We start from the raw sequence: 24975 nt of genomic DNA on the forward strand, positions 1-24975 counted from the left end.
TCTGAAATGGCTTCACACTGAAGAGTTAGAGCGAGTTATAGACTGTATGTGACAATGACACTGAGGAAGCTGCCCTAAGCTGCTGATCATACACCTGGAGATGAACTAATGTGAGTATTCATGCAGAGCTCACTTTATCTGAACATGGTCATTCAGATGATCCGAATTTGATAAAACAGTGGATGAGCAGTCATGCAGAGTAACATGCAGACAGAGGCATTCTTGAGATTCCAGGTGTTCAGCCGCTGCAGGTTTGTTCATGCATTGTTACTAAATCTGTAGCTGCATCAGTCACATTAATGAACACATGAGAGATCTTAAAGTTCCTCATCTTCTAGCTCTGTAAAAATCCTCTGCTATGATTCATATTCAGTTTCACATGTTTTATAAAAACTGGTCTGAAGAAAATAAGTAACATCATCAAGTTTATGTGTGAATTTCACAGAGGCTGAAAACATCAAATAAATTTACATATTTCACTGTGAATGTGTGTTAGTGTCACTGTTAGAAAAAAACAGGGATGTTGAGAAGAAAGTTGAAATCTTAATATTACATGAAGGGTGGTGTTATATGATTAAACTCCGTTCAGTAAATATTGAGTCAGAGGGAAAGTCACAGTTCATCACAACAGCTGAGACGTTTCAGAACCGACCAACCACAGAGCTGAGATCTGATTACACTGGGGAACAATTTGAAAAAAACTTCTGTTGAGTTAGATTTTTATGCTGATTAAAACTAAAATTGGCATGCTGATTCCAAAATTGCAGTCAGTTTTTTTCTAGCACGTCAAGTTTTTTCTCCACAGCTCACCCTCCAGATAAGCAAAGTTCCACTGATCAGCTGTAGTAAGATTTGCCAGCTGATCACGATTGGACTCATCAACAGTTATGTGGCAACTTGTCTGTGCAGTCACAATGAGACAGTGCGGTGAGAGGAGTGCAGCTCCCAGTAGGTCAGTACTATCAATATCTGCAAACAGAAAGCTGGCATAGTAGGAATTAAGAGGATTTGTTCTGGCTTTTCTCTTAACCTTGTAACCATGGGCATACCGTTGTAAATTCTATTTCGTTTTATGCAGTTTTTTTAGTTTTCAAAGCTTGGAACTATTCCATCTTAGTACAGTATTTTTCATATGTTTTAAGAAAACGGGGATCCTATAGTTCAAAAACTTGACGTGATAGAGAAAAACTGAGATCAGTTTTGGATTCTGCACCCAAAAATTAGTTACAAACAGCTGTCAGACCTAACTCAACAAAAATTGTGTTCCCCAGTGTAATCATCATTACACATTATCATCATCATCATCATCATCATCATCCTGCAGCTGCTCACACATCTGACAAACCTCCACAGGTAGATTCTGTGTCTGCTCCTTACAAAAAAACGTGTGGTTTCCAGACGTTTCACAACCTGTAATGGATATCCTCTGATAATCACCAGCTCAGGTTTCTGTGGGAGTGAAGTCGTTTCACTCAGAGCAGCAGCAACATGATCCTCAGCTCATAGAACAGTCACACAAAGAGCTTCATCTAAAGACAAAGAAAAGGGGGAGACTGGATTGACTGGCTGACAAACACCCAGCAATATTAAAACTTACCAGTTAGAATGTGAAAGTTCAGGGGTGTGTGTGTGTGTGTGTGTGTGTGTGTGTGTGTGTGTGTGTGTCAGGACAGACCTGGGTGTCATGTTTGATGCTGTATCTGTCTTCCAGTCATGACAGAAACATCAGGTCTGACCTGACTCAGTCCTGCACCCAGATCCTGGTCCAGGTCCTGGTTCTCTCACACCTCTCAGACCTCGCTTCACTCTCAGTGAAACCCTGACAGATGGTCCAGAAGCAGCAGCCAGTCTGGTCTGGACCTCCACCAACTCCCCCTGACCCTCTAACCCCCCCACATGTCTGACCAGCTCTGACTCTGACACATTTCCTCACCTGCTCTCCTTCACTGATGAAACAGATGTAGAACTGAGTCCTGACACTGAGTCTCCACAGACCTGGACCTGATCCACCTCATGAGTCTCTGAGGAGGAAACAGTCTGACTCTCTCTCTCTCTATGTGTGTATATATATATATATATATATATATATATATATATATATGTGTTGATGTTGACTGTAGAGAGGTCGTGCTGCCCTCTGCTGGTCTGAGGTCAGAGAACAGAGGATTCATGTTGGTGCAGAAACAAGTTGATCAGTGGAGCATTTCACTGAGCAGGATGTTGAACAGCTTCATTTACACAGAGATGCTGCTTTGTGGACTTTAAACGTGCATTTTATTCATTATTCCTCATGTTTTTATTATTTTTTAAAAACATTTTTCCTGGTTATTTTGCAGCAGAATTTCTCTCCTCCATTACTGCTGTTGATCTTAGCATGACTGTTAGAGAGGTGTTTAGCAGTTTTTAGCTTCCTGCAGCTCCTCCACACACACTGTGTTCGTGAGCGTGTGTGTGTGTGTGTGTGTGTGTGTGTGTGTGTGTGTGTGTGTGTGTGTGTGTGTGTGTGTGTGTGTGTGTGCTAGCATGCTGCAGTTAATCCTTGATGGAGTTATTTTACAGTGAGCACTTAATTTGAGGTTCGAGCTCAGGTTTGTGGAGGTGTTCTGATGTTTTGGGTTTCTGCTGTTTGTTCCTCAGTGTTCTCCTCATTGGTTCCAGGTTCCACACTTTAATATTGTTATATAATGAAGTGAATGAGAGATGTTGTGATCAGTATAAAACAGATTTAAATGAATGACTGAACCTGAACCACACAGTGTTTAGTATATATAGAAAATACTTAAATTTGTTGAACTGATATGAGCCTGGATTTTTTAGCTTCTTCAAAGCTGTTTAAAATTCAACAGGACCTTTAATCCAAACCTGCTCTGCAGCTTATTGACAGATCTGGATCAAAAACTTAAAATAAAGACTTTTCTGTTATAGTTTTTTAAATCATATTATTATATAATTTATTATTTTGAATTATTATATGAACAATTATTATTTGAACATTTCTGAATACATATTCCATATATTTCACTATTATGATATATATTTTATCATTATTTATATTCACTTGATAATATTTTATTAATAGTATTTTTTTTAAAGTATAAACACACATTTAATGGATAAATATTTTTATTGTTTTTACAACATTTTACTGTTATATTTTTAAAATCATATTTTTACATTTTTTACTATGCATTAATTATTTATTATCATTATTATTCTAGTTGTTAGGAAAACACAGACGAGCAGGACTCTTATTGTGAAGGTGTGGTGCTGGCGCCCCCTGTCGGCGGCTCGGTGCTGCAGCAGCGGCTCTGACTGACCCCCCCCCCTCTCTCCTCCTCCTCCTCCTCCTCCTCCTCCTCCTCAGCTCTGTGTCTATTCCCGGAGAGACCGCCTCCATTTTAACACCGACACCCGGCGGAGAAGCGGCGGAGAAGCGGCGGCCCGCAGCGGACCCAGCGGCAGGACTCTCCCTCTGACCCGGCGCGGGGCTCGTTGCACCGGCCTGAACCGGCCTCGTTCCTCGGATGGCGGCGCTGCGGCAGGACGCGGCCGGGGCGGCGGTGGATTTGTGAGGATTTAACGGGTCGTTTTCTGCGGTGAAATTTGTTGATTTAACGGAGGAGAGGAGGAGGGCGATCGGCTTCGGATGGTCAGGTACCGGCTTATTTAATGGGGTTTATTAATTACGGGCTTTATTCTCTGGTTTATCATAAGGCGGCTTTGTCTGAGCTCCTCAGCCGCTTGATTAGCGGCGGACAGGCCGCTGCCGCAGCCGCACCGGCGGCCTGTCCGCCGCTCCTGCTCGGCGTTTCCACCCGGACAGCATCCATCCAGCCTCCGTGCGGCTCCGGTGTTTTCCGGGGGGGGGTTGTGTTATATAATGTGTGCGCAGAGGACACGGCGAGCTGTCCGTGAGTCTGTCTGCAGAGATAATGTGACCCCCCCGGACTGACGCGCTTCATGAGCCCGCATCTAGACGGGTCCACCTGCGTGTCCCCGTGTCCCCCTGTCTCCGTGTCCCCCTGTCCCCGTGTCCCCCTGTCCCCGTGTCCCCCTGTCTCCGTGTCCCCCTGTCTCCCTGTCCCCCTGTCTCCGTGTCCCCGTGTCCCCCTGTCCCCGTGTCCCTCTGTCCCCGTGTCCCCCTGTCTCCGTGTCCCCCTGTCCCCGTGTCCCCCTGTCTCCGTGTCCCTCTGTCCCCCTGTCTCCGTGTCCCCCTGTCCCCGTGTCCCCCTGTCCCCGTGTCCCCCTGTCTCCGTGTCCCTCTGTCCCCCTGTCTCCGTGTCCCCCTGTCCCCGTGTCCCCCTGTCCCCCTGTCCCCCTGTCTCCGTGTCCCCCTGTCTCCGTGTCCCCCTGTCTCCGTGTCCCTCTGTCCCCCTGTCTCCGTGTCCCCCTGTCTCCTTGTCTCTGTCCACACGGCGGCGGCTGCTCGGCGGGGCAGGCGGTGGGGTGAGGCCGGACTGCAGGTGCAGCAGGGCCGCTGCTCCATCCAGGAGACGCGTCGATGTTTGAGCTGAGGAAAATAAAATGTCCTGAGTCACAGTGTGTGTGTGTGTGTGTGTGTGTGTGTGTGTGTGTGTGTGTGTGTGAGAGACAGCAGCTGAGATAACCCGCGTCAGGAAGCAGGTCAGTCAAACCTTCAGGCCCAGGTCACTGAGGAGGAACATCCGGACCTCATCAGATTCAGGGTTGTTGCCAAATGTTCACTGAGGTGTTTTGGTTCTTAACAATGAACTAGAAGAAGAAAAATATTCAGAGGGATAAGTCAGAGCAAGTGCTGCAGGTCAGACAGCTTCAATATGAAAAGAAAAATGTAAATTAATAAATAAATCAATACAAATATGCACAATGTGCAACATGAAGAATAAATGATAAGAGTAAAGCATCACTGCAGCTGAGGTTGGTTTTCAAATGAATCGGTCAAATTGGTTCAAAACCAGTGTTACAGATGAAAATATAATCAATCAATAAGTCAATCAGCACTAAATTTATTTAGGCAGCAGTTGTCAATAACCTGGATCTCTGTGATGAATCTTATATCTGACCCGGATCTGTCAGAGGAGACTTTCACTTTAATGATGACTCAGTGGTTTGATTATTAAAACACAAGTTTGGTTTATTTCTCAGCCTTCAGCCTCAAAGTGCCTCACACTGAAAACAATCAAATCCAATAGTTAAAACTGGTTCATCAGTTTATTCTGATGGAAAACAGAACGTGTTAAATACATGAATCTGTCAGTTCACTGTGATCCAACCAGAGAAATCTCTCCTCTCTCCTTAAACTGTGTTCATGAGTCATTAATACATGATCGATCGATCAATCAGTTCATTACTGATTAAACAGCTGCTGTCATTAATTTGAGCACCAGTCAGTTTATGTGTAGAACACAAATCATACACAGGCTTTACAGTAAAACATCTACACACACACACACACACACACACAGCTGCAGCACTTTGTTCATTAGTGACTAAACTCACCTCCACCTGGTTCAGTTTTACCTGCAGGTACATTCAGGAGACACAGGTCTGATGATCTGAGGGGCCGGACTGTGGGGGCCACAGCTCTCAGGGTTCTGATTGAACAGCAGGGGACCGGGGCCTGAGCCCTGTGCAGCTCCACAGAGATTCACCCAGGTTAAGATCCAAGAAAATCCTGTCAGGTCTGGTGTTATGTTGAGTATTAATGTAGTTATTACAGTACATCTCACAGGCCTTGAGAGGAAACTCTGGACGACAGATGATCCAAACAAAGTTCATCGTGTTACCAGTCCAGAAGGAAGGTTCTGTGATGATCTTCACCGTCTGTTTTTCAGACGTCACTGTTGTAAATCTGCAACTGTTTAACCTCAAACTGATAAATGAGGTCTTTGGCTTTAAATTAAACCAGACGTTTGAAGAAAACAAGAGGAACGTTTTTCACTCATTTCTGCGATTAATTGCTTTTAGTATCAAACAATAAGAAATTATTATTTTACACAAACTTGTCCTTTCTGTTTGTGACTGTGACAGTTTGAACTGTTCAGTTATTGAGAAGCTTCAACCTTCAGCTCAGTGTTGAACCTCATTTGGCTCAGACCAAAATGAACAGCACAGAGTAATAAAAACTGAACTGTGTTGCTTCAATGAATCGATTCATCACAACTGAAAAATAATCAGCAACTAATCTGATAATTGATTAATAGGGATGAAACGATATTAAAATGTAAACAGATTTTAGAGGCTGAGGAACCTGCAGAGCAGCTCCATGTTCTCAACGACGCATCAAACCCACATTGTTTGCTCCGCATGTGTCTGGAGACTGTTGCTGGTTGATGCCACAGAACCTAATGTGAGTTAAATTAACCACAGTCATAAACGGTTACAGTGATAATTGAAATTGAATTAAAAGTCTCTGTTTTCAGCCTCAGATATAAAGACCATAAAGATTTTCTTTATTTTCTGTCTCAGTCACTGAATCTCTGGGGTTTGGAGGAAACAAGACATTTCCTTTGTACTTTCTGTCATTTTCAAACAACAATGATGAATAATTGATGAATTAATTTAGGTAACAATCTGCAGATTATTCCCTGAAATGTCTGGTCAGAGTTTTAATCTTTGAATAGATATTTCCTGATTGAAATCACTTTACCTTTTTTATGATATATTTTTGGTCTAAAACTCAGACCATGTGTCATCAAAAAAAATCTACATTTACTGAACACAACTGATTCTTCAAAATAAACCAAATTCTCTGTGTCAAATGTCTCAGTGTTGTTGTTGTTATTTGTGGCCAAAGCTCTGAAATCTGACACTTGAGAGTGGACTCTAAGGCAGCGCTGCCTTCACTGACCTCTGGAATTTATTTTTCCAGGCTGTCTGTCTGTGCTGAGGAGAGCAAAATCTGAGTGAAACTACATGATGTTGATGTTTTTTTTCTCCTTAATTATCTTAATAAGACATTTGAACTGAGATTTCATTGCTGCTTCAGGGAAACTGGAATTATCAAACTTAGAAAGCAGTTTGTTTGACGCTTATAAAACTGTTTGGTCAAAGTCAGAATTTCTCACTTCATCTTCAATCTTAATTTTTTCTTTGTATCAGACAAATGTTCGTGTCTTTAGTGCAGCTGTTCTGGTTTTACAATGTAATTTTTAAAACACATAATGCCTCAGTAAATTCCTCCAGGACCCAGACTCAGATGAGGAATCTGAAACCAGAATCAGAGACTCGCAGACGGATCAGAACCGTTAGCGTAGTTAGCATCTTTTATTTGTTTATGTTGCTTGTTAGCTTGTAACTGGCAGTGGCTGACACAGTGTTAGTGGTTGTGCTAATGCTAACTCTGGCTCTCTGTACTGACAAAGTTTCAGGTGTATTTAGCCCCACCCCCGTTCCCACAGGTTGACAGGATTGGTTCTTTAGGTTCTATGACAAATGAATCCCTGACTGTCATTGGTTCAAGGTGGAAACACTCAGTCATGGTGTCGACTGATTATTTCACTCGTGTCTTTATTATCTAAAAACATCATGTGGATGTGAACCAGGTGAATCAGCTGATCTGCATCAGAGGAGCTTTCAGCACATTACAGAGCAGCAACACCTCAGTGGAAACCAGGGAAATGTGTGTATTTGCTCCACTGTGACTTCATCAGGTGGAAAATAGTAAAAACTGAAGTTTAGGACTTTAGAATGAAAGTTTTAATGGGGACGTTTTTGTCCTTAAGGTCCTGGGTGTAACTGTTTTGTGTACTCAGTATGTTATAGATGTTTTACAGGAGCTGAGGTTGAAATCCCCCCCTCCCAAAACGATGTATGCTGTATGCATTAACACAGTCAAAGTGACTGAAAAATCAGAAATGAAAATGACAAAAATGTCCCTAAGGACACATAAATGTCAAAGCAGCTGTTCAAATGTTCGTGGCCCACAAGGAAAACAGGTTACAGCTGGGCTCCTATGAGATTTCATTTCCCCTTTACACTTTACATGTAAATGATAATAATGGTTTGCATGTAAATAATGTTGAGAGACTCAGATCAGTCACAGTGAAGAAGGGCTGGGCGATCCAGCAAAAAGGTGATATCAGAATCTTTTCGGGTAGAATCTTAAAAATGATCTGCATCCTGTTTCCATTTTGATTTTATTTTGAAAGTCCTGACTGGAAGTTGTGATTCGTATCTTTCCACCACTTTGATGCTTCTTTCTGATGTTTGTCTGCCGCTGCTGTTCTTCACCCACACACTGTCTTCTGTTTACACACTGTCTCAACCCCTCACTGCTGCTGATATGGAGCATTTGTTCATTTGTGAGCTAGCGGCTAGCTGTTTAACGGTCAACGTGGTCTGTTAGCGGCTAGCTGTTTAACATGGTCTGTTAGCGGCTAGCTGTTTAACATGGTCTGTTAGCGGCTAGCTGTTTAACGTGGTCTGTTAGCGGCTAGCTGTTTAACGGTCAACATGGTCTGATAGCGGCTAGCTGTTTAACATGGTCTGTTAGCGGCTAGCTGTTTAACGGTCAACGTGGTCTGTTAGCGGCTAGCTGTTTAACATGGTCTGTTAGCGGCTAGCTGTTTAACGGTCAACGTGGTCTGTTAGCGGCTAGCTGTTTAACATGGTCTGTTAGCGGCTAGCTGTTTAACGGTCAACGTGGTCTGTTAGCGGCTAGCTGTTTAACATGGTCTGTTAGCGGCTAGCTGTTTAACGTGGTCTGTTAGCGGCTAGCTGTTTAACGGTCAACGTGGTCTGTTAGAGGCTAACTGTTTAACGTGGTCTGTTAGCGGCTAGCTGTTTAACGTAGTCTGTTAGCGGCTAGCTGTTTAACGTGGTCTGTTAGCGGCTAGCTGTTTAACAGTCAACGTGGTCTGTTAGCGGCTAGCTGTTTAACAGTCAACGTGGTCTGTTAGCGGCTAGCTGTTTAATGTGGTCTGTTAGCGGCTAGCTGTTTAACGTGGTCTGTTAGCGGCTAGCTGTTTAACGTGGTCTGTTAGCGGCTAGCTGTTTAACGTGGTCTGTTAGCGGCTAGCTGTTTAACAGTCAACGTGGTCTGTTAGCGGCTAGCTGTTTAACGTGGTCTGTTAGCGGCTAGCTGTTTAACAGTCAACGTGGTCTGTTAGCAGCTAGCTGTTTAATGTGGTCTGTTAGCGGCTAGCTGTTTAACGGTTAACATGGGCTGTTAGCGGCTAGCTGTTTAACAGTCAACGTGGTCTGTTAGCGGCTAGCTGTTTAACGTGGTCTGTTAGCGGCTAGCTGTTTAACAGTCAACGTGGTCTGTTAGCAGCTAGCTGTTTAATGTGGTCTGTTAGCGGCTAGCTGTTTAACGGTTAACATGGGCTGTTAGCGGCTAGCTGTTTATCATATTCAAAGTAAGACTGTCCATGATCATCAGCCCAACGCTGAAGTACTTTTACTGTGATACTGTGATGATATATTTTGTAGATAATATATATACTTTGTCTTATGTAGGCTTTTAGATGCAAGACTTTTACTGGTGAAGAAGTATTTTACATTGTGGTAGTAGTACTTTTACTACAGTAAATTGGTGCTTTGCTGAGTAGATCAGCAGACTGTGCATCGTGCACGTGTCAAGTTTCTTATTAGAGCAAAAAGATTCAGTGTTTATCATAAAACATTTAAAAAAGAGAGAAACATGAAGAATACAAACCTTTTTAAAGGAAGGAAGAAGAAGAGTTGAGACCAGAGGCTGTAATCACAGGCCGGGAGGTCAGGTGGCTCCAAGACTTGAACCTGGATTTAAAGCTGATCTGATATATAAATATAGAAATGCAGTGTGGGTTTGTGTCGGCAGCCTGACGACCCAGCGACCCAACGGTTCACATGGAGACAGACTGAGTGGGATCATGGTCCTGAGTCAGCCAGAGGTTCACAGTGAACATGAAGCTGAGACTCTCACAACGTGCTGCTCCACAGACGCTTTAACTCGTTATTATCACATGATGCAGAAACAAGACCAGAGACTTGGTTCAGACTGATTTTAGACTGGGTTCAGGCTGGGTTCAGACTGGTTTTAGACTGGGTTCAGACTGGTTTTAGACTGATTTTAGACTGGGTTCAGGCTGGTTTTAGACTGGGTTCAGACTTGTTTTAGACTGGGTTCAGACTTGGTTCAGACTGATTTTAGACTGGGTTCAGACTGGTTTCATACTGACGGACACATGCAGCTGACTGATAAGACCGTCACTGACATCACGTTGACGGTGAAGAGGCCGCAGCTTTCTCCTCCCCGACGACTGACCCTGAGTCAGCTGCTGTCGTGTTCAGTATTTAAAGTTCACACAGCTGATGATGTCACAGTGGAGGATGACATCAGCTGGAGGTCACGGTCTGCAGGAAACATATTCCCTGGAAGATGTCGTGTACCATGTGACCCCGACGTCTTTCTCTCCTCTCTCCACGCTCACTTCCTGCCTGTCACACACACACTGAGCAGATATTAGTGAACACACACACAGAGACACACACACACAGACACACACATACACACACACAGACACACACACACACTGTTATCTTCAGCAGCAGACCTCAGCAGTGAAAACTGTTTGTCTGTGCTTGTGTGTGTGTGTGTGTGTGTGTGTGTGTGTGTGTGTGTGTGTCTGTGTGAGTGTGTGTGTCACAGCGTCTGTGTGTGAGGCCTGAACACGTCACAGAGAACACGCAGGACGTCCAGCCCAAACACATAAACACATGATCAGCTGATCCCTGGAGGAGACGCTGTCACAGCAACAAGACAACTTGTTCTAAACGGTCGGGTCTTGTGTGTGTGTGTGTGTGTGTGTGTGTGTGTGTGTGTGTGTGTGTGTGTGTGTGTGTGTGTGTGTGCAGCTCTGAGACTGGAGGCTTCAGATGAGTCATGCCGCTGCTGCACCATGACAACAGCAGCGGGCGGGGGGGGGGGGGGGGGGGGGGGGGGGGTACTCTGAGCTGGTGGAATATTCCAGATCATCACTGCACACGTTCTACACAGAACCTGCCCCTACAACACATACACACGACATCGCTCTGTCAGTGTCTCAGACCTCCCTCTGATCTCTGAGGATCTTCTACATCGTGAAGTCATGATGAAAACGTACTGTTCTCTCTGGTACGCAGCAACATGTCAAACCAAAATTTAATGTGACCTGATTTTGTCATGTGCATGAAAACTGTCAGATGTGTGTTTGACGTCATTTCCGGCTTTGGAAAAATAAACACGTGGAACTCACAGTTGGAGGTTTGTGACATTTCAGGTGCTGCTCTTCTCTGGAGTTGGGTTTGTGAACCTGCATCAATGCAGGCTCTGTTGAAAGCTTTATAAGCCCCTCCCTCTGAAGGGTCACTGGTTTGGAACAACTCTAATTGTGGTGGGGTGGGGGGTGGGGTAGGATCGCCTCTCCTCTGCTACATTTCCAAAGTGCTCTGGAAAACTGAAAACAGAGACTTTCAGAAACACTGCTGGAACCATCTTAGTCTAAAGCTCCAGGTTGTGCTGTAGTCCAGATGGACACAAACAGAGACCTTTGGAAATGATGATGTAGACGCCCACGGTGGCTCCTGATTGGCTCTTATCAGCCTGGACTACCAGTGGTGAAAACATGAATCAAAGTGTCACTGACCTTGTTTTTGCAGCTGTTCAGTTAAATCCTGCCTGTTAATGCTACAACTGTCTTTACTTTCCTCGAGCTCACCTGAGAGTGGACAATCTGCTTCCTGTTTACACTGGCTTGCGCAGGCCCGGTGCCGTGAATGGTCATGAACGTGTGTGTTTTCAGGTGTGTTAGTGTGGACGCAGATCGTTTCCGACACGAAGCTGAAACACCTGTCTGGACGAGTTTCATTTTAAAACTTGGTAGTGGGGATGTAGCCTCACTCTGGTCTGTGTTGACCTCCAGGAGTTCCCCTGCGATGTGAGCTGTGCTCCAGGACTTGGTAACATCACTGTTGGGTGTGGCCACAGATGCAATAGACTAAAAGTTTGAAACACTGATCCAGAGATCCACTGAGAAACCAGAGAAACAGAGGCTGCAGAACTTCACAGAGAATCCTCCTGTTTTTAAGTTTCCTTCAGTATCACAGTGAAACAGAGACGACACGAGACACTGCAGACAAGAGCTGATCACTGCTGATCACAGCTGATCACAGCTGATCACTCATCACAGCTGATTCAGCTGCTGTTAATGGAATGGTGTGTCTCCATGGAAACAGATACAGACTGAGAGATGACTCCATGACGACATGCTTCCTATTAACGTTCCCAACTAACCAAATGTACAGCAGCGTTATCCCCAACAAACACGAACAACGGCACAGTCAGTATGTTGGTCACCATGAGGGTGTGTTCTGCTGAAGGTGGGGGTGGGGGTGGGGGTCCATTATAACCAACTCAGGCGTTTCTTTGTTCTCTGAGTCTGTGATGTAACGGTGATGACATCAGTCGGAGCGCTGTCACTGTCGTTTTGTGACAAACGTCCACTGAGGCAGAAAAACTGGGTCAGGAGTTGCACCAGGCGTTACCATGGCAACAGGATCAGTAGGTCGCAGAGGAGGAAGCTGCTGCTGCTTCTGTTTAGGCATTCTGGGAAATGTAGTCAGCTCCTCCTAAAGACACCAGTTCACAGGCGAGACTGAGCGGCCATGTTTGTGTTTTAATTGATTTAAGGACTGAAGTCCTCTTAAAGCTGTTTGTCTTTTTTTCATGACAAAAAAATACTCTGAGTTAATTATTAAATGATACCAGATACACAGTCCTCCAGAAATGTTAAAGCTCCATGTTTTACTCTTCTTCTGTGGTTTATCTGAAGTGTTGATCTCCATCAGAAGATATATCTGTGGTTTTAAGAACCAAAAACCATCTCAGTGTAGTTTTATATCTCCTCTCTCAGGCTTCTCTCTGGAGCTCTAGTAACAACAGGTCAGTCAGCCAATCAGAAGAGAGGATCTGAGTCTCTTGGTGACTGCTTTGTTGTGACATCACAAAGTTCCAGAAGTCCTGACGGCTGGTTTTAAGGCTCAGTGTCTGAATACAGGCTGTGTGCATTTCTCTGTGGACTGAGGCTTTGATACTTTCACAGTATTAATATAGAACCTAGACCTGCTTTATAATCACAAACACATGATGGAGCTTTCATGAAACCAAATGTCAAGACGTTTGTGTCAAATAAAGAAACGACGACTCAGGTGATTGGACAGTGAGCAGGACAAACTGCAGCTCTGCACGAGGTTTGACCCATTTGATCAGTGTGTTGATCAGTATTGATCACTATTGATCAGCATTGATAGTCAGTGAAACACTAATTAGCAGTAAATGTCTTAAATGTCACTGTGGTTGTGAGTTGCCATGTTCCTGTTGTCAATAAAGTTTTCCTCCTCCCTCAGGTTCTCAGCAAGGATGTGGCAGTGAGCATGCTCAGAGAGCTGATCATTACCATGGCAATGTTTGGTGGCAGCCAGGCGTGCAGCGGTCAGGACAACTGCTCAGCTCACAGCGAGTCCAAAGACTACTGTTACTCTGCCCGCATCCGCAGCACGGTGCTGCAGGGGCTGCCGTTCGGAGGGGTCCCCACTGTGCTCGCCCTCGACTTCATGTGCTTCCTGGTGAGTCAGCCCCGCCACTGCACACGCTCAGTTCAGTACACAGACACAGGGATCCAGAAACATGACAAGCAGACCAGGATCCTTGATCCACATTTGATCTTTGACGATTCTTCCAATAACACTGAAGACAGGTCTAGGTCCAGGTTCAGGTCCAGGTTGAGGATCAGATTCAGGTTCAGGTCCAGATCCATGATCTGAATCAGGTCCAGGTCCAGGATCTGGATCTGGATCTGGATCAGGTTCAGGTCCAGGATCAGGTCCAGGTTGAGGATCAGGTCTGGTTCCAGGATCAGGTCCAGGTCCAGCTCCAGGTCCAGGTCCAGGCTGAGGATCAGATCCAGGTCCAGGATCAGATCCAGGTCCAGGATCAGGTCCAGGATCTGGATCAGGCCCAGGCCCAGGCCCAGGCCCGACAACCTCGGAGCATCGGTCTACCTGTGAGCAGCTCTTCGGTGGCCTGTGTGCAGTGCATTATGGGAAGTGTCCATATTTATAATTTCCTGCTCAGTGTTGAATCAGGAGACAGATCTGGTTGGTGTGAAAACAGGGTGCATTGTGGGAGCTGCTATTTTGTTTTTCCTGCTGTGACGTTCATTGACTGTTGGAAAAATCAGTACTGGAGCAACATCCACATTGAACCACTGACTCTGTTCCTGTTTCTGTGACCTTTGACCTCTGACTTACATCATGCGTCTAACAGGAAGTCCTCCTCTCTCTCCTTCAGGTGCTGCTCTTTGTCTTTTCTATTCTACGGAAAGTAGCGTGGGACTATGGCCGCCTGGCGCTGGTCACTGACGCCGACAGGTAAACAAATATTTAATCACACACTCTCAGTCAGAGAGCATTCACAGACAGTCATCACAGTTGGTGGTTTCCATAACAACAGTAGGTGATGGGTGGCTCCACATCTCACCTCTAAGTCAAGTTTCTAGCTCTTCACCTGATCACTGAGGACCAGCAGTCCAGGTGGTGGACCAGGTGGTGGTGTTCCTGCAGCACTGCGGCTGCAGCGTCAGGGTCATGTTTCTACCATGGACACAAATACTGCTGAGTGTGTTGTGGTTGCTAAGAGCTGCATGTTGGGCAGTTTGTGTAATTATCATAATCAGGTAATTATCAGGTAAAATGAATATGAATCATAAGCTATGACCTTTAGTCACTAGATCTCCACCAGACATCTGAAGGTTGAAGAGAGAGAAGACACAAGGACGACTGAGGACACAGTCAAGATTAGATTCTCTCTCTCATGTTATTGATGTGTTATTGATGTGTCTTCAATAATCAGACTGTGAGGTTCAGATAAATGAGATGAATCTGTATTCATGACATCACTCTAGAGGTTACAGCCTACAGGTCATGATGTGACAGGTGTAAACCTCTCTGTGTTGTGACTGGATGGATTTATGCATGTGACAGAGGTAACAAGAGGTGATGGGATTATCTTTTATTCTGAAAAACCATGAAGCGATCTGTTTCCCTCAGCTACTCTTCCTCAGAGACAAAGATCAGGCCCTGATGTTTACCTGCTCTCATCTTGTCCAGGTGTTTGAACTGGACAGACTCTGATAAAACACCTGGACAGAGTGTGGACACATGAGTTAAAGTCTAGACCTGGACTCACAGGTCTCACCTGTGGTCTCACCTGTGGTTTGACAGAGGACAGACTGGACAGGGACACATCAGGAAAGTACTGTTGATGCTGGCTCAGGGAGAACCAGGTGGCGGACCAGGTGGCAGAGCAGGTGGCGGACCAGGTGGGCTCTGTGGAAGGTGATGAGGCTAGTTGAATCATCAGATCCTGAAGACCACCAGACTTATATCATCAAAGAAGAAAAGAAATTTATTGGCCGACACGGACAGATTCTCCTTCTTCTGTGTGAAGTGTTAGGTTGTGTTGCTGTTGTGTTGTCGTCCTCTCAGCGACGTTTCTCTCTCACAGTTTGTTTTTCTTCTGTTTCTCATCCTGAAGACTGAAGAAGCGTTTCAGCGACCTGGAGGAGCGGGAATAGTATGTTGCTGCTTCCTCCATGTTTGGCTTGTCTGCTAATATCTTCCTCCTCCTCCTCCTGTTTCATTAACAGAGTTCTGCTTTCTGACTGGTTCACTAACACCACGACTTCTTCTTCATTCAGTTTGTGTTTGTGTGTTTATGTATGGGGGGTGTTTGTGCCACTCCCACAGGGGTGTCTGTGTTTCTGTGACAGCTGAATCTTGTGTCTGTGCTGCCCCCCCAGGCAGGGATCAGACAGGTGTGTTTACCTGTCCACCAGCCCTCATCTGTCTGACACATGAAATCATTTCCTGTGTTTAACTGGATACCTTTGTGTTCTGATGTTATTATGGTTCATGATTTTATGGTGAATGATTATCTATTAATTTAATTTTAACAACTGACAGTTTCATTGATAATGAAAATGAATCTGTTTTTCTGAGCCTTTAAAGAACAAAAATACAAAATAAAAGTCTAATAGTTGACTTTTATCAGTCAAGATCAGCACTGTTGATAGTTGATAATTTTCATTATTGATTAAGTTATTTTTTTCAGTTACCTGATGGTTGCCATGGTGATGGTGACGGACCAGTTTCCTGATTCTGTCTGACCTGGAGATTTTACATTTAAAGTCACATATGACAAAAGCTGGAACCAGAGAATTTTGTCTGAAAAATGACTGAAGTGATTGATCGATTGATCAAACAATCAATGTATTTACTAATAATGATTATGCTGACAATCAGATTCGACCTGACAGAAAACTGTAAATGTTTTATGCATGTATGTTTTGTGTATATATATTTTTAGGTGGCATCTCGACACATCCAGGCCACTATAGCATGACTCCTGCCTCTGTCTGTCTGAGGCAGATTAATAATAATAATAATAATAATCATCATCATCATCATCATCATCATCCAGAAATGACTGGAATGATGCAAACAAATGAAACAACAGGGTAGAAAGTAGCTGATCTGTGTGGCACCAATCACCCCCCATACACCATGAAAACTGACCTGTGTGTGTGTGTCAGCACCATATTTAAATCTAATCTTTGGATCGATCTCTGCTGGCTAATGTGATGCTAACAGGTGTGATGCTAACAGGTGATGCTAACTCTGCTCCACACTTGTCTCCATCTTTACTCTAACTCAGCCGAAGACGAGACAGAGATAACTATGAGCCGGTGAAAAGGTAACAGGCTGTTAGTCTGTGGTTCAGTGTGTCGTAACCCTGTGACGTGCTAGTTAGCTTGTTAGTTAACCCCACAGCCTAGTTCGGACTCATGTACCTGGGACAGGTGGGATCAGACTGAACTGTGACGTCGTCTCAACTAGGTCACGAAAACAAAGCAAATATTTGTAATAACAAACATAACAAAGAAAATCTCATTTATTGATTTATTGATTTGGATCTCCATCAGCAGTTTCTCTTCCTCGGCTCCACTCAGGTTAACATGACATCATCATGTAAAACAATAATGTGAATTAAAATCAAAGACAAAAGGAAACAAGAAAAAACGACAAAAACAAACAACAGAAAAACTACTAAAGACAACAAGGACAAGCAGCCACTCAGTGTCCACAGTCAGTGCAGCATCTGCTTCAGCTCAGAAACAACAGCCGGACCAATACAAACAGCAAATATAGAGACTGGAGAGAAAAGGAATAAAATCAGGATAAAAACAAAAAATCTGATCAAAAGCTGGTTTAGGCCAGATTTATTTCTGATTGATCATCAGTGGGTGGCAGCGTCTCTGGGGGAGACATGAAGGAGGAAGAGGTCTGAGACCAAGACCAGACACATTTAACTACTGATGACAGGATTTTAATTGAATTCTTATTGTTTATTGTTGCATCACTGGTGTTAGTGGTTATTCATCAGCCCCTCTTCAATTAAAGCAGTGAATAAAATTCACATCAACATTAAAGTCATAATAATTTATTTAATTAATCATGACTGTGAAAGTTGAGGATGACCATGAACTCTGACTGGACGCTGTCTCTGAAAACGTCTGAGTGAATTTCCAAACAGACAATATTTTGATTAATTGGCAACAGAGTAAAAGTCTAAGGTGTTTCTACCGGCTCTGAAAACTGAATTAAACTGAAATAAAGTGAATAAACTAAATTAAAGTGAATTAAACTGAATTAAACAGAATGAAAGTGAATAAACTGAAATAAAGTGAGTAAACTGAATTAAACTAATTAAACTGAATTAAACTAAACTGAATTAAAGTGAATAAACTGAATTAACCTAATTAAACTGAACAAACTGAATTAAACGAATTAAACTGAACAAACTGAATTAAACTAATTAAAATGAATAAACTGAATTAAACTAATTAAAATGAATAAACTAAATTAAACTAATTAAACTGAATTAAACTAATTAAAATGAATAAACTAAATTAAACTGAATAAACTGAATTAAACTGAATAAACTGAATTAAATTGACCCCCCCTTGAAAGTTAAAGTGATGCAAAGCCAGTCGCAGGTGAACGTGGCGTCAGCTCTGGTTTGACGAGCGTTCACTGAAGCTCCTGCAGAGAACACCTGGACTGACCTGGGCTGGATGTGAGCGGTGAACAGAGAAGGCTGCTCACATCTGGAAACACATCTGTCCTGTCTCTGCTGAGACAGAGGCTCTGTGGACAGGAAGCTGGTGTCAGTGTTTGTTCCACTTCCTGTTAGGTCCCTTCTGTGTTTAGTGTCTCGTGTTGGAGGAAGCAGAGGAACTAACCTCAGGGGTCCAATCAGCTTTCAGATGCAGATGTCAAAGGTCAGAGTGGCTACATGCTAACAGCTAACGCTCAGCTGACTCCTTCCTGTCTGTCTCCACAGCGTTGCCTCGGCGATGCACTCAGAGACGCCTGACCGCTACGAACGCCTCACCTCCGTCTCCAGCTCCGTCGACTTCGACCAGAGAGACAATGTAAGGACACCTTCATCCTGCTCCTCCTCTTCCTCATTGTCTTCTTCAGAGGTGTTTAGGCTGTGAGGGGGGTGGGGCACAGGTGACAGGAAGTCAGTCACTTTGAGGATACTTAAAACACCTGGAGACAGACTGAGGCAGAGTGAGAGTCCTGAATGAGTCAGACCTGAACCACGTGATCTGGTTCAGTGTGACATCACTTCCTGAGGAGATCAGGACGAGTCTGCACAGTTTAACTCTTCATAACAACAACAACACAACACTTCCTGTAGCCTCAGTCCCAGACCTCGGCCGCTCAGATGTGCAGTTTGTGTGATGTGTGTGTAGTGTTGTGTGTCAGTGAAAGCTGAGCTCAGCAGGTTTCTGATGATGATAATCCAGTTTAACACTGAGCGGCTCAGAGGAGGTCAACCTGAGACCATCAGTCATTATATGAAGCTCCGCCCACTCACCTGACTACACCTGCACACCCACAGGAAGCAGAATCTTCTTGTCATTAACAGAAAGTCATTTTAGAAATACAGATTTTAAAAAGTCAAATCAAATAGAAATGAAATAATTTGTTTAATAAAAAAAGACTAAAACATCTGGAAACAACGTCAACAACTGGCTTAAAATACAAAAACTCAAAACTGAGTCTTAACTGTGTGTTTCTGTCTTTTACTTTGTGATGTGTGTTTGTTTGTCGCTGCAGGGCTTCTGCTCGTGGCTCACGGCCATCTTCAGAATAAAGTGAGTATGGACGCCACCGTCGGGTCAGAGCGGGAAAAATAATCCATTTTATCCTTTCTGAAACATTTTACATCAAAATGATTCACAGGAAAAAACTAGAAAAAGACTGGAGGAGGGTGGGCGGAGTCAGAGGCGTAATAAGGGAGGAGACAAGACTCCTGAAGACAGTAGTCTGTCATATGACACATGTCCGGCCCCTCCCCCAGAGCAACCAATCGTCTGCTTTATAACAGCTGATATAGAGTCAGTGGTGATGTTGAGGTTAACGAGCGTCGTGCTGTGAAGCGGTTCTGCTCATACAGTTCTGTAGATATGGACCTGGACCTGGTCTTGTTAGCCGCCTGCGGGCAGAGCCAAGATGGCTGCCGAGTGGCCAGACTTCCTATCAGGACTAAACATGGCTGCTCCTCCCTCCTCAGTGAAAACAGAGACACGTTAATACATGTTAACATGTTTTTATAGATTTAGATTTAAAGGAGCTGTTTGTCACTTCAGCTACTGCTACACAGCTAACATTAGCATTAGCAGCTGTTTACTTACCAATCAAGAAGAAACGTTTCAAACTTCATCCTTTACTCTCCAACATCTGTCTCCAGAGGTGGAGACAAACACCCTGTTAACTCTGGTCTCTATCACATCTGTTCTTCTTATGATGAGGAGCAAATGAGTAAATGAATGTTTTCATGTCCACAGTCTGATCGTTACTGTGTCATGGAAATATCCACGTTAGTGTATGTTCACCTGCTGCGACACAGTTTTTACTATTACACACCAAAACAACCTGTGTGTGTGTGTGTGTGTGTGTGTGTGTGTGTGTGTTGTACCAGCTCATACAGATATAAAGCTGTACACCTGAAGAACACCTGAAGTCATATTTTACAGTTATTAATGGACCGTCCTCCCCCTCTTCCTCCTCCTCCCCCTCTACCCCCCATCCCCCCCCTCCTCCCCCTCCTCCTCCTGCAGGGATGAAGAGATCAGGGAGAAGTGTGGGGAGGATGCTGTTCACTACCTGTCGTTCCAGCGTCACATCATCGGCCTGCTGGTCGTCGTCGGGGTCCTCTCCGTCGGCATCGTCCTGCCCGTCAACTTCTCTGGAGACCTGCTGGGTAAGAACGATACCACCACACCTGTTAGAAGCCTCTAATCAGGGGCCATCAAGAGCAGTAGTTCACTCACCTGGTGACCCCCCCACACAGACACGTCTGCTGAGCCTCTGTTGACAGCGGCTCGTAGACTCAGCAGGTGGTCTGAGACCTGCAGACTCTGGACCCTGGTCTTTGTCTCACCGTGTTCTCACCTTGTGTCTCATTGGTTGTAGTCAGGATTATCAGTAAAGATGCTTTCCTAAGCCAAGGAGCACCCGGACCTCCTTCTAAAGAAGGTAACAGTCAGAGCAGAGCTGTGTGGTCTGTAGCTCTGTGTGTGCTGTCTGATGGTAGATGGTGTTTTTACCTGGCTCCGTAGTAACAGCGTGTTGTCCCTGTGCTCGTGTAGTGATCTGAATCATGTAGACGTCAAGTGACTGAGTTCTTCTTCTACTGCAGTAAAAACCACGTACGCTGGTGTAAACGCTGTGTAAGGACTCGCAGGTAGAGCCGTCTCATCCTCTTGGATCAAAGCTTTAGTGAATGTAAAACACACTTTTCTACATCAGCTCTGCAGTTTGACTTTTGTTTCCATGGAAACGGTCCACATTTAGTTTGTGAACACACAAAGAAGATTGTAAAAGTCGTCACATTTGAGCCACAGGTGAGAGATGTGAAGCGGGACGAGCCTCGTGTCCAGATGACCTGTGGTTCGATCTGTTTCCATGTGTTCGTTTTGAGTTGCTCAAACTCCTTCTGCTGAGGAAGATCATGTGATGCAACCAAAAGCTCCAGAACAGCTACTAAATGACTTAATGTTGAGGTTATTTCACCAACTGTCTCCCAGATCAGGAATTAATTCAGAATCTCAGGTGTATGAGCTCCACCTGAAAATCAGTCAGGACTTCATTGGTAAAGTGTCAGGACTCTGGTTTCCTGGTGATGATGATGATGAGGATGATGATCATCTGACTTCTTCTCTTATTAATTCCAGAAAATAACGCCTACAGCTTCGGACGCACCACGATAGCCAACCTGAAATCTGGGTGAGTTCATCATGTTTTCTGCTGGTGTCATTTATGAATACAAGCTGATTGGCCCAAATGTGACCATGCGATCATGTGAACCTTGTGATCCTCAGTGTCATTGGTGAAAGGTGATGACGCTGTAACGTTTTCAAAAGCCTCCAAATTATTAACTCCCCGGCTCCCAAGAGGGAGGCTTTTAATGTGAAACATCTGCAGGAAGTGTTTGGTTCACTGACAGCAGATAAACTACGACTGAAACACTGTCAAAGCAGAAGAATGGAGTACATCTGAAAACTGAGTCCAGCGGGATGTGGTTAGCCTAGCTTAGCACAAAGGCTGGCAGCAGGGGGAAACTGTTAGCCTAGCTTAGCACAAAGACTGGCAGCTGGGGGAAACTGTTAGCCTAGCTTAGCACAGAGACTGGCAGCAGGGGGGAACTCTTAGCCTAGCTACATTTACATGGACTTTGTTTTTGTCCAGGACGAACCTGTTGTGGCTCCACACGTCGTTCGCCTTCATGTATCTGCTCCTGACCGTCTACAGCATGAGGAGACACACGTCCAAGATGCACTACAAGGAGGACGACCTGGTAAGGGAGACTGTGGAGGCCCCTGGTCTGGTCCTCTCAGCGGTCCCTCCAGAATCTCCCTCCGCTGGTTTTGGACTTTGATGGGTGTTAATCCCAGTTTTCTGTCTTGCAGGTGAAACGCACTTTATTCATTAACGGCATCTCTAAATACGCTGAGGAGAGTCAGATCAAGCAGCACTTTGAGTAAGTTCACTTATCCTCTTCATGATGATGACGATGATGATGAAGAAGTCTGTAGTCACACATGTGGCACCACAGAGCCACAGGCGGCAGGGTCAGACCCCATTACGGTTTGTGCTGTGTAACTAGGACACAGTGTTAGATTCAAAATAACCTTTATTACACAAACATGTAGTTTTGTTGGATGAAAACAGGTTCAGGTGCAGAAGAAGAAGCTGTCAGTGACACATGCTGCTCAGTCGACACTGAGGGAGCGATGACATCACAACCAACCAAGAAATACTGCAAATCAAAACAAAGCCAGAAATGAGGGTCGTTGTTCGATTCCCGGCTCTTCAGGTCCACAAAGTTTTCTGGGGCTAGATGCTGAACCACAAACTGCCCCTGATGTTTGAGTGGTCGTTGACACCTGGCTCCATTTATCTGAACTGAAAGTGATGTTTGAAACAGGAAACACAAAAGTGAACTTCAGAATCAAACTGGACGACGTGCAGCTTATTTCCATGTCGCTCATCTTCAGTTTCCAGTCGGCTTCACCTGTGTCCTCTCGTCTCTCTGCAGACAGGCGTATGAGAACTGCACCGTGCTGGAGGCTCGGATCTGCTACAACGTGGCCAAACTGATGTCGCTGAACGCTGAGAGGTGAGACAGGCGGGGTCAGAGCCCACTGCATGCTGGGATACACTGCTGCTGCAGTGTGCACCAATAATCAGATTCATCTCAGAGTTCTGACTGAGTCAGATCTGAACCACATATTGATCTGATTCAGTGTGACATCACTTCCTGAGGATGTCATTATCTCTGATGTCCCTCCAGAATAAAGCTCCAGAGAAACGGAAGAACTTCGTAGAGAATCCTCCTGTTCTTTGAAAACTGAACTAAAACACAGCTGTGTGTTTGTTCTGCAGGAAGAAGACGGAGCGCAGTAAGAAGTTCTTCACTGACCTGATGGCAAAGGAACATGTTCCCACCATGATCAACCCCAAACCCTGTGGACACCTCTGCTGCTGTGCCATCACCGGTTGCGAGGAGGTGACGTTGTGTGGAGAATCTAGTTTTTAAACACGATCAGTTTCTAAACTTGCAGGTTTTATGTTCTCTGCTGATCTGTTCCGAGGACCTGGAGAAACGACCGGCAGATGTTTAGCAGCAGGTCACATGAAAGAAGAGGTTAAATTTGAAGGCTGATTTAGTTTTGCATCTTTCTCAGTGTTTCCCTGCAGTTTATCTACGTCAGTTTTCCGTTCAGTGACTTCACATTTTTTTAAAAGTCACTCAAAAACTTTCAGCTTCTTAAACAAACTGTAAAAAGCTGAACGTTTGGTTTTGGTTGTTTTTCACTTAATTGACGGGACTTTGTTGGTACAGACTGAAATATCTCAATAGCTGAATTGTCATTAAATTCAAAACAAACATTCCCGCTCTCCTGAATACGACCTTAACGCTATGTTCAGACTGAAACATTTTCTCTGGCTGCTGTGACGAGGACGCAGCAGACGACTGTGATGTAGATGTTTATTTAAAGGGCAAAGCAAAGTGATTCACATCAAGTTCACATCATGAACACTGTTTGTTCATGCTATGGCGCTAGTTAGCATGAAATTCCCTCCTCACCGCAGTTTACAGTTTACACTTCTACATTCTGATTGGTTGCCGCTAAAACGTGTCATAGCTCATTACCATAAACTTGCCTTTTTCTGAACTGAATGACTTCCCGTCACGTCAGACAGTCCTCTGAATATTCATCTGGTACCATCAGCACCTCAATGCCAACATGCTAACCCTTAGCTAACCTCTTAATTTGTCGTGCAGGAGGAGGCGGTCAGCTACTACACCAAGAGAGAGGCCAAGCTGAAGGAGGAGTACAGGAAGGAGAAGGAGAAGGTCCACACCAAACCGCTGGGCATGGCCTTCGTCACCTTCCAGAACGAGGCGATGACCGCCATGTAAGCCATGCCCTAACTCCACCCCTCTGTTAACCACACCCCTTTGACAGTTGAACTGTCAGTTTGTTCTGTTTTTGTTGATGCTTCATTACAGTTTTTTACTTTTTTTACAGTTTTACTTCAGATTTTGTTTTTGTCTAGTTTGTTGGTAAAAACATTAACAAATATTTTAAGTTTTTGTAGATTAAAGTTAACCTGCTCTGACCCCGCCCCCTATCTATGGCCCCGCCTCCTCTGTCTTCACAGTATTTTGAAGGACTTTAATGCCTGTCAGGTTCAGGGTTGTCGCTGCCGTCAGGAGCCACGTTCCTCTCAGTTCAGTGAGGTTCTTCACGTTCACAACTGGAGCGTTTCATATGCGCCTGACCCGCAGAACGTCCGCTGGTACGTCCACGAGCTCCACCCGCCTAAAACCCCACCAAACACCTTACCAACAAACCCTCTCAGATTACCTGATGTTGTGTCCCGGTTCGTTCCTGCAGGGAGCATCTGTCTCTGGGTGGCATCTCCTGGTGGATCCGCTGCTTCATCATCAACTGCATTCTCTTCATCCTGCTCTTCTTCCTCACCACGCCCGCCATCATCATCTCCACCATGGACAAGTTCAATGTAACCAAACCTGTCGAATATCTCAACGTAAGAAAACGTGGTCGAACATCTTCAGTGGGGTGGGATGTCGTTTGGACTCTGAACTCTGAACTTTGCCCTCTGCTTTGTTTGTTTGTTTGTTTGTTTGTTTGTTTGTTTGTTTGTTTGTACAGAATCCCATCGTGACTCAGTTCTTCCCCACTCTTCTCCTCTGGGCTTTCTCTGCTCTGCTTCCCACCATCGTCTATTATTCCGCTTTCTTCGAGGCTCACTGGACCAGGTAACTCTGCTCCTTCCTCTTCATCAGCTTCATCAGTACTAAACTCTAGC

At 44.6% G+C, this 24975-nt stretch overlaps 1 protein-coding gene and 1 long non-coding RNA gene across 6 annotated transcripts in view; one reads left to right on the plus strand and one right to left on the minus strand.

The window, feature by feature from the left end:
- The first annotated feature begins 3364 nt into the window (after window positions 1-3364).
- Window positions 3365-24975, plus strand: part of LOC139614704 (CSC1-like protein 2) — a 31131-nt gene continuing 9520 nt past the window's right edge. For 3 of the 5 annotated variants that reach the window (XM_071472183.1, XM_071472184.1, XM_071472186.1), the window contains exons 1-16: window positions 3365-3654; window positions 13348-13566; window positions 14291-14370; window positions 15536-15574; window positions 18404-18494; window positions 19189-19226; window positions 20193-20335; window positions 21309-21360; window positions 21823-21931; window positions 22044-22114; window positions 22673-22753; window positions 23020-23143; window positions 23924-24057; window positions 24304-24441; window positions 24540-24693; window positions 24819-24925. In XM_071472183.1, the coding sequence (XP_071328284.1) occupies window positions 13375-13566; window positions 14291-14370; window positions 15536-15574; window positions 18404-18494; window positions 19189-19226; window positions 20193-20335; window positions 21309-21360; window positions 21823-21931; window positions 22044-22114; window positions 22673-22753; window positions 23020-23143; window positions 23924-24057; window positions 24304-24441; window positions 24540-24693; window positions 24819-24925 (1553 nt within the window). In that variant the 5' untranslated portion in view covers window positions 3365-3654; window positions 13348-13374. Of the gene's footprint in view, window positions 3655-12336; window positions 12657-12688; window positions 13192-13347; window positions 13567-14290; window positions 14371-15535; window positions 15575-18403; window positions 18495-19188; window positions 19227-20192; window positions 20336-21308; window positions 21361-21822; window positions 21932-22043; window positions 22115-22672; window positions 22754-23019; window positions 23144-23923; window positions 24058-24303; window positions 24442-24539; window positions 24694-24818; window positions 24926-24975 lie in introns of those variants that run through there. The other 2 variants (XM_071472185.1, XM_071472187.1) reach the window with 2 other exon arrangements.
- On the minus strand, window positions 18068-20331 carry LOC139614709 (uncharacterized). Its single transcript, XR_011687122.1, has 3 exons — window positions 20239-20331; window positions 18303-18554; window positions 18068-18207 (listed from the first exon to the last, which is right to left on the minus strand). It is a non-coding gene; the product is annotated as an uncharacterized lncRNA (long non-coding RNA).

This window comes from Trachinotus anak, unplaced genomic scaffold (assembly GCF_046630095.1).
Source record: "Trachinotus anak isolate AG129_WGS33_773 ecotype Australia unplaced genomic scaffold, CSIRO_AGI_Tana_v1 ptg000036l, whole genome shotgun sequence".
Lineage (NCBI taxonomy): Eukaryota > Metazoa > Chordata > Actinopteri > Carangiformes > Carangidae > Trachinotus > Trachinotus anak.